Raw genomic sequence first — 16,221 nt, forward strand, 5'->3', positions numbered from 1 at the left:
TGTTTGCTTGTTTGTTTGTTTTGCAGCTGACTTTGTGAAACACATTGTATTCACATTATGAAAGCACTATACAAATAATTGTTGTTTTTATGATGTCAGGTAACAGCAGAGTTACTACCTTATGCAAAAACAAAAAAATCTGGTCTGTGAGGTTTTGCAGTGGCTGGAGTGCCTGTCCTGTCACAAATGACCAAAGTCCAATTTTCTGGATAAAATATGACATCATGCCCATGATCACGGAGATAACCAGTAGAAACCCATAAATACCACTGAGATTACAGAAGTGTGAGTTTACAGCATTATGAAGCATTTGCAGCTCAGTTGACTTTGAATTGATGGATCAGGACATTTCCTCTTTGTCTGTACTGCTTCTTAACCCTCATGTACTGGTGAAAAGTATTGATATTGTTTTTTGAGGTAAATGTCCTCAGATGTTTGTTTTTTCTGTCAGGATGCTGTTGATGATGGGAGTATTGTTTTGCTGCGGTGCTGGATTCTTCCTCCGTAGAAGGATGTATCCATCTCCTATGAGAGACGAATCAGCTTTCAACGTCATCTTCACCAGACAGCCTGTCACATCACCAGGTAGCTCCACTAACATCCATATCTTTGTGTTTGTGCAGGTGTATTCTACACTGTATTTACAGTTCAGTTAAAATGACTGAGAACACCATGTTGACATCAGTACTGCCCATTTGTCTTCTATCTTTTGCTTTGACTGGCTTGAAAATATAGTAACTTCAATGTCATATAAGGCCCTGTGTCCATGCAGCTTTTCTTCTGGCAGAAAAGCACTTGGTGAGAGCTTAAAAATGCTTCTTTCAAGCAGTTTCAGAATTTTCATTGGGGGAGGGGGGGTGCTCCTTGTGACATTTGTTTCGATGACAACAATTTTTAACCGTTAGCTTCCAACGGACTGCGTGCTGAATTGATGCCCTTGTAATTTCGATATTTCTGTTTAACATTTCTTTTAGTTTTTAAGTACATCTATTGTGAATCTTATTTAACTAAATTTCACCTGTTGTTAATCTTAGCAGTTGTTTCTTTCATTACTGTTACCAGTCTAATACCTCGGTTAGTTTTTAGTGTAACTGCTGAGAATATTAGCTCATTATTTTACTCCAGTGTGAATCTAAGGAGTGGTTAGCATTACGCTAGTGGTTAGCGTGTGCTAGCTAAGCCGGCTTTGTTTTTTAATCATTTCTTTTACTACTGTTAGTACCAGTGTAATACTTCTGTTAGTTTTCAGTGTAACTGCTGTGAATAGCTCATTATTCTATCCCTGTGTGAATCTTAGGAGAGGTTAGATTAGCATTTTCGTTAACAGTTAGCTTGCACTAGCTTGGCTGCAATCTTTACTTTTCTGGTGCACAAAGTACATTGCTTTAAATTTGACATTAATCCTGTGTGATCCTGACAGAGAGGGTGGCTCTCTTAGAGAGTTGTGTCCGTAAGCTAGAGCATCTTCTTTGTTCAGTGGAGTTAGATATTACAGGCACTCCAGACGAGGTTAGTGTTGGGCTGACCAGCATGCCTATTAGCATTAGCCTAGAATTGCCGGCTGTGGATGGCGGCTTTCGGACAGTGGTTAGGCGGAGGAAGTCAGGTAGGGCTTGGTGCCCGGTTGCGGTACCCCAGTCACACTCGCCACTGCGAACTGTGAATCGGTTTTCTCCTGTGGATGTACCTGTTAGTCCTTTGAGCCCACTGGTGACTTCCACTCCTATCCCCAAGCCGAAACGGTGGGTTTTCCACTGGTGACTTCCACTCCTATTGGTGGCTGGCACAATTTTGTAGACAGCAAGGCTTTATTTTTATTAATAACTGGCCTTTGTTTTGGGGCTGCCGTGGCTTACTGATTCCAGATGGCCTTCACCCTACTGGGGAAGATGCTGCTATCTTGTTTATGAACATAGAGTCTACCGCGAGGGTAACAGTAGGACATTACAGCAGGTCACGGAGCAGGTGATTAGAGACCCTGCAAGGCTTATGATGAGTGTGGGTGTGGAATCCATTAGCTTAGCAGGGAAATTAGTGCAGAAAATCCACTATGGTGATAGTGCAGTTTATGTGGCAGGGAGGGAAATTTGTCCAGTTGAGACTGTGGACTGTCTCCGCAGACATGTCCATATAAATCATAGAGGGATATGCTTTGCAAACATAATACCCATTACTATATTGGATTACATTGAAATTGAGGATGGCCAGATGGCTGTTCCAGCAATATCAAATATTTTGTGTTTGCTACCTACAAACCGCGTGGAATGTCTCAAACGTAAACCTACTTCCAGGCATCTTAAAAATGCTACTCTGGAACCATCTCAAAATGCAACCAGTCCAGCTATAAACCCCACTGATGTCCTTAATCTGGGTCTTATTAACACAAGGTCATGATCCTCAAAATCACTGCTGATTAATGATCTAATTATGGATCACCACTGAGATATGATTGGGTTATGTGCAACCTGGCTTAAACCTACAACTCTCCTCCCCTTAAATGAGGTCTGCGTATACATTTAGTCACATCCCTCATGATGCAAAGCAAGGTGGGGGTGTTGCTCTTATTTATAAATCTAGGTTTAGTTTATTAGCTGTTGGGGGTCATAAATATAATTCATTTGAACATCTGATTCTATGCTCTGCCCATGATACTATGTATTGTAAAGGTCACAAGAATAAAAATCAGTTGTATTACTTTGTCACTGTATGTAGGCCCCCTGGCCCATACTCTGAGTTCTTAGATGATTTTGGTGAGTTTATCTCTAACTTGTCAACTACTGCAGATAACATTCTGATTATTGGTGACTTCATATAAAGAAGACTTCTGATTCCCTCTGCAAATTATTTATGGAAATTGTGGATGTATGAGGATTCCAGCAATACATTCAGATTCAACGCACATTAGTGGAAATACCCTGGATTTGGTTCTCGCACGTGGTATTGCTGTCACAAATATTGACATCGTGCCTCTTGCATCAGTGGTTTCTGATCACTCACTTATTAGGTTTACAGTTTCACTGCCATGTTTAGTGGAACAACCACCTTACTCATCATTGTGGTGACACATCAACTCCTCAGCTACAACTGAACTCAAAGCTGTGTGCAGAGGGTGACTGGCATCATCCATAATGTCCAGCAATTTGTCCGGTGTTCTCCAGCTTCATACCAGCCACAGAGCCAGCCTGCCTAATCAGTTTGTCCAGCCTGGATGTGTCCTTCTTGTTGTATGTGCTTGATGTATGTGCTGTAAAAGAGGTGTAAAAGAGGACGCTAGCTGCTACAAACTGGTAGAACATCCACAGGAGTTTCCTGAAGATGGTAAAAAACCGCAGCCTCCTCAGAAAGTACAGCCTGCTCTGTCTTTTCCTGTACAAGTGGTTGGTGTGGGTTGTCCAGTCGAGTTTGCTGTCCCACCACAGCCCAAGGTACTTGTAGGAATTCACAGCCTCCACCTCAGCTCCCTCAATCAGAAGTAGTCACGGTCTTGGTCTGGACCTCCCAAAGTCAATGAACAGCTCCTTTGTCTTCCAGGTGTTGAGCTGTAGATGGTTTGTGTGGCACCAGGCAGGAAAGTCCTTCAGTAAGCTCCTGTACTCCTGTACATGTGATTTCTTTCTTTTTATTATTATTATTGTTAATACATTAGCAAAAATGTAAAAAAAAAAAGAAAAAAAAATCATGTTGTCATTATGAGCTGTTGTGAGTACAATTTGGGGAGAAAAAAAATGAATGGTCCCGTTTATTGTTCAGCAATTTGCTGACCTCCTTTAACTACCTGTGTCGGGTTAACCCGGCCAGTCTCCCAGATGACTACAGTTGTGAATCCTACTTGTTTTCTCAGCAGAGCTGAACAATGGGAATTTGGTGGCTCATTTGAAGTTCGAGGTTCGATTCGTGGCGAGGACCCTTGTCGCCTCGCTAACTTCAAAATGCTCAAAATCCAGGTGTGACGTGGTGCAAGAGAGGGAAGAGCATTACTCAGCGAACGTTAAGTGACGTCAAGCAGTTTCCCTCACATTAGGTCCAGTGAGATAGGAACCCTAGGAAGACCACAGGTGTGTGTTTCTCCAGGTGTAAGTGTAGTTTCATCAGAAAGGGCATCTGATGTAAAACTTGTGTCAAGTGTCTGTGCAGATCTGTACTAGATCTGCTGTGGTATCCCTTAACAACTAATGGGGCAGCTGAAAGACAAACTGAATGTGCTTGAGTCAAACAATATATTAAAAAAAAACATTGTCTTTCACATCTCAACACAATGAAAATTTAAGTGATCCAAACTCTGCGTGCAACTTCACTTCTAAGCACTTTGACATTTGGGGATTATATTCTTCATTCTGAATGAAAGTACGCTATCCAATAAACATTGAATATTAAGTGCCTGTTATCTTATTGAATGTCAGTCAGCCAAGCAGAAAATTGAATGGTGGCTCTGTTAATAACAGAAGGTATTAAACTCTAAAACCCTGAAAGGTCTAAACACATCAGAAAAGATGGCCACCAAAAGAAAATGGTTACAAAGAACTTCAACCTCTGATAAACTTGGCCTACTGTTTCAGAATATCTGCTTTTAGAATTTTAAAGGAGTCAGCAACAGGAGCATGAAGACACTAAAGGCTTTGCTATATTGATACGATAAGCATATACAACCCCAAATCAGAAAAAGTTCAGACTATATGGAAATGGAACAAACAATAATGATAGCAATAATAACAAGAGCAATCTGAGATTTCTGATGTACGCCAATCCAGATCTGGATCACCTCCAAAATTCAGTGGAGTCTTCCATGGCCTAATATCTTTCTGTGACGCAAATTTGGTGAGAATCTGTGAAGTAGGTTTGATGTAATCCTTCAAAGCATATATAAAGTGTAATCTTGATCCAGAATCCGGATCCAGATCCGGACCACCTCCAAAATGTAATGGAGTCTTCCATGGCCTAATATCTATCTGTGGTGCAAGTGTGGTGAGAATCTGTGAAGTAGTTTTGACATAATCCATCAAACCTTTATAAAGTGAAATTTTGATCCAGAATTCGGATCACCTCCGAAATTTAATGGAGTCATCCACTGCCGAATATCTGTTTGTCGTGAACATGCTGTTGAAATCTGTGCAGTAGTTTTGATGTAATCCTGCTAACAGCCAGAAAAATAAATCAATAAATAAACACCCATGATTTTATTACATCTTTGGCAGACATAATGAACATAATGATAATTTTTCCATTTCAATTTATTTTCATTTATATAGCGCCAAATCACAACAGAGTTGCCTCAAGGCGCTTCACACAAGTAAGATCTAACCTTACTAACCCCCAGAGCAGCAGTGGTAAGGAAAAACTCCCTCTGAGGAAGAAACCTCAAGCAGACCAGACTCAAAGGGGTGGCCCTCTGCTTGGGCCAAGCTACAGACATAAATTATAGAACAATTCACAAAATGAATAGACAAGAAATGCTATAGGTTCACGGGGGGGGGGGGGGGGGGGGTTTCAGCACAAATACCACACCCTTCTCTGGATGGAGCTGCACCTTAAACAGAGAGGAAAAAACAGAATCAGGCATCAGAAAGACAAGAAATACAGTGTAATTTGCCAGCATTAAACAACAAGAAAAAAAGGAAATACTAAGCTGATTGCCGGCCACTAGCCCTAAACTTCACTAAAAGACCCAGAATTTAGGTAAAGTTGAGGCCACGGCACGCTCCATTTCCTAATAAAATGAATTAAAAGAGTAAAAAGCGCAGAACTATTCTATGCCAGTATGCTAGCCATACGAAAGGGAAAATAAGTGCGTCTTAAATCTGGACTTGAAAGTCTCCACAGAATCTGACTGTTTTATTGATGCTGGGAGCTCATTCCACAGAACAGGGGCACAATAAGAGGAAGCACTATGACCCGCAGACTTCTTATTTACCCTAGGGACACAAAGTAGTCCTGCACCCTGAGAAAGCAAATCTCAGGCCGATACGTAAGGTTTAATTAGGTTAGCTAGGTAGGGAGGTGTCAGTCCATGAACAATTTTATAGACTAGTAGCAGAACCTTAAAATCTGATCTCACTGGGACAGGAAGCCAGTGAAGGGATGCCAAAATGGGTGTAATGTGGTCGAACTTTCTGCTTCATGTTAAAAGTCTGGCTGCAGCATTTTGAACCATTTGAACTAATTTAAATAATATAACGCAATGTTAAAAATACCCTCTGCCGTATGAGCATGTACCTTTTAACGGCATCTGCAGGAGGGCATGCGTGTGCACATACATGAGCTTTTAAATACAGCGTCCATACAAATATTCAGGGCGGCAATCAACCTGGAAGTACAAGGGGAAAAAACAAAACCATGGATAAAACCACAAATAGTGGAGACAAAAACACAAGATACGAACAGGATGCAAAAACAGTTGCGCTTAAACAAAGTCAACACGTAAGTAGATGTAACACTATGTTAAACAATTGGCAACGGAACAGTGAAAAAGGTGTGGCTTATAAACAAACAGAACTAATGAACAACAGGTCCAGTGATCAATGAGGAATGGAACAACAGAGACGTGAAAACTGAAAGAACACTAGGAGACTAAAAACTAAACAGACATCTAGTACAGGTCCAATGCAAAAGTATTGTTTAGATTATGAAGAAAGCATGAAATTTGGCACACATGTAGCACAGGGTATATAGAAAATGATTAGAGGTGTACAGCAGTGAAATTGATCTTGCATCATTTTTTTTTAAAGATGACTGCCAGAGTGCTAAAAACTGCATTTTTGAATAGTTCTGTCCTTGCACACTTTGATTTTTATTATGACTGATGGTGAAATTCTTTTAAAAAAAACTCATAAAGCATTGGAAGTGCATTCCCTGTCAGGTTTCAGCCCGGGTCCAGGGCTTGGAGTCCATTTTCGCCTCCTTTCTCTTACTCACCTTCTGCTCCATCTTTGATTTACTTGTTATTTTATTTTCATCATGTGTTTATTCCCTGTTCTATTTTGCTTTGTTTCTTTGTGTAGTGCATGGCCTCGATTCGCCCGAATTAAATAAATACAGTAGTGTTCAGAATAATAGTAGTGCTATGTGACTAAAAAGATTAATCCAGGTTTTGAGTATATTTCTTATTGTTACATGGGAAACAAGGTACCAGTAGAATGAGTAGATTCACACAAATCCAACAAGACCAAGCATTCATGATATGCACACTCTTAAGGCTATGAAATTGGGCTATTAGTAAAAAAAAAAGTAGAAAAGGGGGTGTTCACAATAATAGTACCATCTGCTGTTGACGCTACAAACTCAAAACTATTATGTTCAAACTGCTTTTTTAGCAATCCTGTGAATCACTAAACTAGTATTTAGTTGTATAACCACAGTTTTTCATGATTTCTTCACATCTGTGAGGCATGGAGTCAACCAACTTGTGGCACCTTTCAGCTGTTATTCCACTCCAAGATTCTTTAACAGCATCCCACAATTCATTCACATTTCTTGGTTTTGCTTCAAAAACAGCTTTTTTGATGTCACCCCACAAGTTCTCAATTGGATTTAGGTCCGGGGATTAGACAGGCCACTCCAAAACATTAATTTTGTTGGTTTGGAACCAGGATTTTGCTTGGTTACTAGTGTGCTTGGGGTCATTGACTTGTTGAAACACCCATTTCAAGGGCATGTCCTCTTCAGCATAAGGCAACATGACCTCTTCAAGTATTTTGACATATCCAAACTGATCCATGATACCTGGTATATGATATATAGGCCCAACACTACGAGGTCTGTTAGAAAAGTATCCGACCTTTTTATTTTTTGCAAAAACCATATGGATTTGAATCACGTGTGATTGCATCAGCCAAGCTTGAACCTTCGTGCGCATGCGTGAGTTTTTTCACGCCTGTCGGTTGCGTCATTTGTCTGTGAGCAGGCTTTGTGTGAGCAGTGGTCCACCCCTCTCGTTGGATTTTTAGTGCGAATAAATGTCTGAACGATTTGGAGCTTTGCTGCATCAATTTTTTTCAGAAACTGTGAGAGACCTCCAGGTGGTAACCATTCAGAAAATTCAAATGGCTTTGAGGGATGATTTTATGGGGATTACACAGATTAAGGAGTGCTCCAGCCGGTTTAAAGACCGCCCACAGCTGCTGACAGCGCGTTGTGCTCCAAGCGCCGATCGGCAGGCTGAAACAACCAGATCATTTCCAACGTGAAGGCTTTGTTGATCTGGAATGTCGTCTGACTTACACAAAAATGGCAGGAGACATGGATGTCAGTACTTTTTCGGCACATTCCACTGTTACAGGAGTTTTTTACATGGAAAGAAAAGCGGATGGAGGCGCCACCGTGCCGCTCATGGCGCGGCACAAAACCACCTCCGTGTTGGTCTCACAGGAGATGGCTTTCAGAAGGCTGTCGGTGGGTTTCAGTCGTGTGACTAACCGAGAAATTGTGGATGAGCCTGGACATGCCAGAACATGTCCTGTGAGGCTTCATCACGGCGTTGCGCGACGCGCAGAATTCCTCCGCATGTCTGTCTCAGTGTGCCGAAAAAGTGCTGATGTCCACGTCTTCTGCAATTCCTGTGCTCGTCAGAGGACGTCCCGGATAAAACACAGCGTCCAGTTTGGAAATGAATCGCACATTCCACTGTTACAGGAGTTTTTGTCATGGAAAGAGGAGTGGAGGAATTCCGCGCGTCGCGGCAGTGCTGCATGGCGCAAAGCAACGCCGTGATGAAGCCTCACAGGACATGTTGGGGCATGTCCAGCTCATCCACAATTTCTCGGTTAGTCACACGACTGAAAACCCACCGACAGCCATCTGAAAGCCATCTCAAAGCCGTCCTGTGAGAGCAACATGGAGGTGGTTTTGTGCCGCGCCATGAGCGGCATGGTGGCGCATCCGTCCGCTTTTCTTTCCATGAAAAAACTCCTGTAACAGTGGAATGTGCCGAAAAAGTACTGATATCCACGTCTCCTGCCATTTTTGTGTAAGTCAGACGACGTCCCGGATCAACAAAGCCTTCACGTTGGAAATGATCTGGTTGGCCGGTATTTGGTTAGACTCTTTCTCTCCGATTGTTCTGTCTGAGTTATTTTCATTAGTTACTTCATCCAAACCATCAACATGTTTATTAGACCCCATTCCTACCAGGCTGCTCAAGGAAGCCCTACCATTATTTAATGCTTCGATCTTAAATATGATCAATCTATCTTTGTTAGTTGGCTATGTACCACAGGCTTTTAAGGTGGCAGTAATTAAACCATTACTTAAAAAGCCATCACTTGACCCAGCTATCTTAGCTAATTATAGGCCAATCTCCAACCTTCCTTTTCTCTCAAAAATTCTTGAAAGGGTAGTTGTAAAACAGCTAACTGATCATCTGCAGAGGAATGGTCTATTTGAAGAGTTTCAGTCAGGTTTTATAATTCATCATAGTACAGAAACAGCATTAGTGAAGGTTACAAATGATCTTCTTATGGCCTCGGACAGTGGACTCATCTCTGTGCTTGTTCTGTTAGACCTCAGTGCTGCTTTTGATACTGTTGACCATAAAATTTTATTACAGAGATTAGAGCATGCCATAGGTATTAAAGGCACTGCGCTGCGGTGGTTTGAATCATATTTGTCTAATAGATTACAATTTGTTCATGTAAATAGGGAATCTTCTTCACAGACTAAAGTTAATTATGGAGTTCCACAAGGTTCTGTGCTAGGACCAATTTTATTCACTTTATACATGCTTCCCTTAGGCAGTATTATTAGACGGTATTGCTTAAATTTTCATTGTTACGCAGATGATACCCAGCTTTATCTATCCATGAAGCCAGAGGACACACACCAATTAGCTAAACTGCAGGATTGTCTTACAGACATAAAGACATGGATGACCTCTAATTTCCTGCTTTTAAACTCAGATAAAACTGAAGTTATTGTACTTGGCCCCACAAATCTTAGAAACATGGTGTCTAACCAGATCCTTACTCTGGATGGCATTACCCTGACCTCTAGTAATACTGTGAGAAATCTTGGAGTCATTTTTGATCAGGATATGTCATTCAAAGCGCATATTAAACAAATATGTAGGACTGCTTTTTTGCATTTACGCAATATCTCTAAAATCAGAAAGGTCTTGTCTCAGAGTGATGCTGAAAAACTAATTCATGCATTTATTTCCTCTAGGCTGGACTATTGTAATTCATTATTATCAGGTTGTCCTAAAAGTTCCCTGAAAAGCCTTCAGTTAATTCAAAATGCTGCAGCTAGAGTACTGACGGGGACTAGAAGGAGAGAGCATATCTCACCCATATTGGCCTCTCTTCATTGGCTTCCTGTTAATTCTAGAATAGAATTTAAAATTCTTCTTCTTACTTATAAGGTTTTGAATAATCAGGTCCCATCTTATCTTAGGGACCTCGTAGTACCATATCACCCCAATAGAGCGCTTCGCTCTCAGACTGCAGGCTTACTTGTAGTTCCTAGGGTTTGTAAGAGTAGAATGGGAGGCAGAGCCTTCAGCTTTCAGGCTCCTCTCCTGTGGAACCAGCTCCCAATTCAGATCAGGGAGACAGACACCCTCTCTACTTTTAAGATTAGGCTTAAAACTTTCCTTTTTGCTAAAGCTTATAGTTAGGGCTGGATCAGGTGACCCTGAACCATCCCTTAGTTATGCTGCTATAGACGTAGACTGCTGGGGGGTTCCCATGATGCACTGTTTCTTTCTCTTTTTGCTCTGTATGCACCACTCTGCATTTAATCATTAGTGATCGATCTCTGCTCCCCTCCACAGCATGTCTTTTTCCTGGTTCTCTCCCTCAGCCCCAACCAGTCCCAGCAGAAGACTGCCCCTCCCTGAGCCTGGTTCTGCTGGAGGTTTCTTCCTGTTAAAAGGGAGTTTTTCCTTCCCACTGTAGCCAAGTGCTTGCTCACAGGGGGTCGTTTTGACCGTTGGGGTTTTACATAATTATTGTATGGCCTTGCCTTACAATATAAAGCGCCTTGGGGCAACTGTTTGTTGTGATTTGGCGCTATATAAAAAAAAATTGATTGATTGATTGATTGTTTCAGCGGGGTTTCAGCCTGTCGATCGGCGCTCGGAGCGCGGCGCGCTCTCAGCAGCTGTGGGTGGTCTTAAAACCGGCTGGAGCACTCCTTAATCTGTGTAATCCCCATAAAATTGTCCCTCAAAGCCATTTGAATTTTCCGAATGGTTACCACCTGGAGGTCTCTCACAGTTTCTGGAAAAAATTGATGCAGTAAAGCTCCAAATCGTTCATTTATTCGCAATAAAAATCCAACGAGGGGGTGGACCACTGCTCACACAAAGCCTGCTCACAGGCGAATGACGCAACCGACAGGCGTGAAAAACCTCACGCATGCGCACGAAGGTTCAAGCTTGGCTGATGCAATCACACGTGATTCAAATCCATATGGTTTTTGAAAAAAATAAAAAGGTCGGATACTTTTCTAACAGACCTCGTATAGTAGGAGAAACATGCCCGTATCATGATACTTGCACCACCATGCTTCACTGTCTTCACTGTGAACTGTGGCTTGAATTCAGAGTTTGGGGGTTGTCTCACAAACTGTCTGCAGCCCTTGGACCCAAAAAGAACAATTTTACTTTCATGAGTCCACAAAATATTCCTCCATTTCTCTTTAGGCCAGTTGATGTGTTCTTTGGCAAATTGTAACCTCTTCTTTAATTTAACAGAGGAACTTTGTGGGGGATTCTTGCACATAAATTAGCTTCACACAGGCGTCTTCTAACTGTCACAGCACTTACAGGCAACTCCAGACTGTCTTTGATCATCCTGGAGCTGATCAATGGGTGAGCCTTTGCCATTCTGGTTATTCTTTTATCCATTTTGATGGTTGTTTTCCGTTTACTTCCACGTGTCTCTGTTGTTTTTTTTTTGTCCATTTTAAAGCACTGGAGATCATTGTAGATGAACAGCCTATCATTTTTTGCACCTGTGTATAAGTTTCCCCTCTCCAATCAACTTTTTAATCAAACTACGCTGTTCTTCTGAACAATGTCTTGAACGGCCCATTTTCCTCAAGCTTTCAAAGAGAAAACCATGTTCAACAGATGCTGGCTTCATCCTTAAATAGGGGACACCTTATTCACACCTGTTTGTTCCACAAAATTGACAAACTCACTGACTGAATGTCACACTACTATTTTTGTGAACACCCCCTTTTCTACTTTTTTTTTTTACTAATAGCCCAATTTCATAGCCTTAAGAGTGTGCATATCATGAATGCTTGGTCTTGTTGGATTTGTGAGAATCTACTGAATCTACTGGTACCTTGTTTCCCATGTAACAATAAGAAATATACTCAAAACCAGGATTAATCTTTTTAGTCACATAGCACTACTATTATTCTGAACACTACTGTACATTAATGCTGTCTCAACAAAAACCTGAGTTTTGAACTGAAGACACAGACTGTGTTTTCACTCTCATTTGAGAGATTCCTAAGTCCATCTGGAGATTTGAAGATAAGCTTGGAGACATCCCCCGTGGGCCCACACCATGGCTCACAGCAAAAACAGAACTGTAACTCAGAGTTCTTCAAATGGAACCCTTGCCTGTTTATCGGTTAAATTTCGGTTACTATCATTTTTGTCTGCCCTTCTGAACACATGAAGTTTCTGTGAAATTACACACCCTGAATGGGCGGAGTTTAATGATGTATGCCCCCTTTCAAAAGTTAGAACAGAGTGTCTGCCCTTTCTCTCTCTTGTCTCCTGCTCTTGGAGCGCTCTGCAACCCTCTCTTCCTTTCTCTAAACCACTTAATTTCATTCTTGGGTCAACAAAGCACCATGCTAACTAAGCTAAAGCTACCACATGGCTTTATTGATTCACTGTTATTCTTTGACAAACTTTTAACAAATAGCCTGACGCTTTAAGGTGCGTCAAGTTTTTCGAATTTTTAAGAGAATTTCCGATCTGAACTTTTCAAAATAATAGCGAATTGACAGAAAAGCGACTTTCCTTTTCTGTAATTTTCCAACGTTTTTTAAGTTTTATCTTCTTTTTTTTCTAAATTCACAAAGACTTTTAATCTGGCTCCAACTAACTTTTAAAAGCTACCAGAAACCAGTTTCAACAAATGCGTTACACCTCTGGGGTCCAGCAAACTGACGACCTGACTGCAAGCAGCCATCCTGTCGGTAAAGTCAGCCGACACAAGCCTTTGGGATCACCCAGGGAGACCACTGAGCTAACCCCTGACCCAAGTGAGTACGCTGCAGAGCCTACATCGACGGTCAGACAGGACGTCCGAACCACCTATTCAACGGATCAGCGAAGTGGCCCAGTTAAAGGTTCCAGAAAAAGGGTTTTGTTGTCAGACATGGGGTGAAATACTTTGCATTGTATTTAAATAGAAATACAAATACTTTAGATTTTCAAATTCCAAATACAAATACTTTGTACTTTTTCAAATACAAATACAAATACTTTATATTTTGAATATTTCAAATACAAATACTTTCTATGAACTATAAACAACAAATCAACACAAAACTGATTCTGTGTAGGCTCTCAGTTATGCAGGTGGTTTCCATAGTAGAGAAGCTTGAATCTTCGACTGGACTGGGTTGCTTGATGCGAGGACATTTTGCTAGGAAGTTAAAATCTTAGCCAGAGAGAAGAAATGGTTTGAGAGAGCGGTCAAGGAGGCATTCTATGTTGAAACCCAGCCTTAACCTGGGGAGGGGGTCTGAGACACGCTTTGTCCCCTGTTTATAATGGGGTACTCAGGTCAAAGCAGTTTCAGTCTTTTGTTTATGGTAATGAGTCATTCACGTCATCAGGAGAGTCATCAAGGGAGCCATCAGGAGAGGCTCCGTCCCATCATTAGGAGGGTGCTAACTAGAGCACAATAGGTGCTAATTAGAGCTATTGTTTAGTCACTAGCCTATAGCAGTCTGCCTCTCGGTAGGAGGGGTCTGGTTAGGTTTAAAACTCCAGCTTTTGTGGCTTCTGTTTATTCTTCTCTACAAGAGTCAAGACAGAAGTCAGACTACCAGAGCAAGAATTTTAGCTGAGGAAGCTTCTGCAATTTGAAGCGAAACATCCTCGCGTCAAGCAACCCAGTCCAGTCAAAGATTCAAGCTTCTCTACAAAAACTGATAAACCAGTGACAATTTATTGTGAAAATAGCATGACCAAATACTATTGCTAAGTAAAGGATTGGATGTTTTATCACAAATTCACTGTTATAATATCACAGGCAATAATCAGACTATCACAATATATATTCTGTTTTCATCAATATTGCATCCTTTTGTAGCCACCATATCACAAAACAATAATAAAATGTCATATCTTTCCTTTTTGCTAAAGCTTATAGTTAGGGCTGGATAAGGTGACCCTGAACCATCCCTTAGTTATGCTGCTATAGACTTAGACTGCTGGGGGGTTCCCATGATGCACTGAGTGTTTCTTTCTCTTTTTGCTCTGTATGCACCACTCTGCATTTAATCATTAGTGATTGATCTCTGCTCCCCTCCACAGCATGTCTTTTTCCTGGTTCTCTCCCTCAGCCCCAACCAGTCTCAGCAGAAGACTGCCCCTCCCTGAGCCTGGTTCTGCTGGAGGTTTCTTCCTGTTAAAAGGGAGTTTTTCCTTCCCACTGTCGCCAAGTGCTTGCTCACAGGGGGTCATTTTGACCGTTGGGGTTTTTCCGTAATTATTGTATGGCTTTGCCTTACAATATAAAGCGCCTTGGGGCAACTGTTTGTTGTGATTTGGCGCTATATAAATAAAATTGATTTGATTTGATTTGATATCTTCTCGTCTCAGCATATTGTATTATTGTATCTCAATCACAATAACGCGGAGCTTATAGTTTTCTGGTGTGTCTCAACACAGTGTCAGAGAGATTCCCAAGTTTGAAAAGTATTTGAAACAGTATTTGTAAAAGTATTTTGAAATACTTGGGCTCAGTGATGTGTTTGAAATACAAATACTTTGAATTCAAAATCAGAAAATCCAAATACTGCGAAAAATGTATTTAAGTAATTTCAAATACAAATACTTTGTATTTGGCCCCATGTCTGTCTGTTGTCAATGAATACAAAGTGGCTCCTTCTTCTTTTTAAACTTATTCATATGTTTGTTTAATAATTTTCTTAAAAATAACTGGCTTCAAATTTCACCACTAAATTCTAATCAAATTGTTATGTGTCGGACGCAGCTCGGAGAACCGACCAGCGTTTGAAAGACCCAGTATGAAATAAGCAGAGCACGATACAAAGGCTAACTGAATTTAATACATAACAGTGATACATAAAAAACAAAGTGCGGTCTGGCGTGGTGCGCTCCCAGCAGCGCTAACGGTCCGGAGCCAGAAGCTGTTCGGACTCAAGGACCCCGCCGACACCCCCCAGGTGGCCGCAACAAACCGAGTCTGTGAAAGAAGGAACCATTATGTGAGTCCACACTCTACACACAGAGAGAACACTTAAAGGTGTACAAACAGCAAACACTTCCTGGCTTGATTACCAATCAGCTTCCAACCTGCAGGCATGGAACATCCAGTTCACAAAACTCCACTGCAGTGGAAGTCGATACATGACTAACATACAGCTCAATATAATAAAGGTGTGAGGGACACCACATTTACTGACTGTATAAATGTTAGTCACAAAATCTAACGTACCTCAGGAAGTGTGCTGACGAGCGTGAGACCTCACCCCCTCCTCTTTCACAGACCGTGCATCAAACCTGGACGTTCTCTGCATCCATTGATGATGAGATGGCTCCCGAGACGACGATCTCACCCGTCTGGTCACAAGGTCGAGTCTCTGGCAAACACACACCGTGCACTCCAGTCTTAAATGCCACCATGTTCCAATCCATGCAGATGCACCACAGCTGTGAGTCCTGATGAGCCGCAGGTGATCAGCCTCAGGTGATCAGGGTGAGGTCCTGATAAACTCAGCAACACAGCCACTCAGTTCCAAATGCAAACCACCTGGAAGGAGAAGCAAAGGACAGAAACAAAAAGGCAGCCAGGCCCCCCCAGCCATATAACAGTACCCCACCCTCACGGGAAGCCTCCCGGCGACCACACAAACCTGGCCCAGGAGAAACACCCCCCTCCAGGGACCATGGCTGGAGACCGCATCTGCATTCCTCGACCAACAGAATGATGGATGTCCTCTCCTCTGGCTGCATCTTTGCCTTTGTTTCCGTCAGTCACTTAGCACAGGTGTGGCCAGGAGTTCTTAAAC

General features: G+C 41.8%; 1 protein-coding gene across 1 annotated transcript in view; it reads left to right on the forward strand.

The window, feature by feature from the left end:
- The window catches only part of vopp1 (VOPP1 WW domain binding protein), a 163,806-nt gene that overhangs the window by 86,368 nt on the left and 61,217 nt on the right, over positions 1–16,221 (forward strand). The window contains exon 4 of the mRNA XM_034173021.1: positions 452–585. Coding sequence (XP_034028912.1) covers positions 452–585 — 134 coding nt within the window. The remainder of the gene's footprint in view (positions 1–451; positions 586–16,221) is intronic.

Source organism: Thalassophryne amazonica, chromosome 1, assembly GCF_902500255.1.
Source record: "Thalassophryne amazonica chromosome 1, fThaAma1.1, whole genome shotgun sequence".
Taxonomy (NCBI): Eukaryota; Metazoa; Chordata; class Actinopteri; order Batrachoidiformes; family Batrachoididae; genus Thalassophryne; species Thalassophryne amazonica.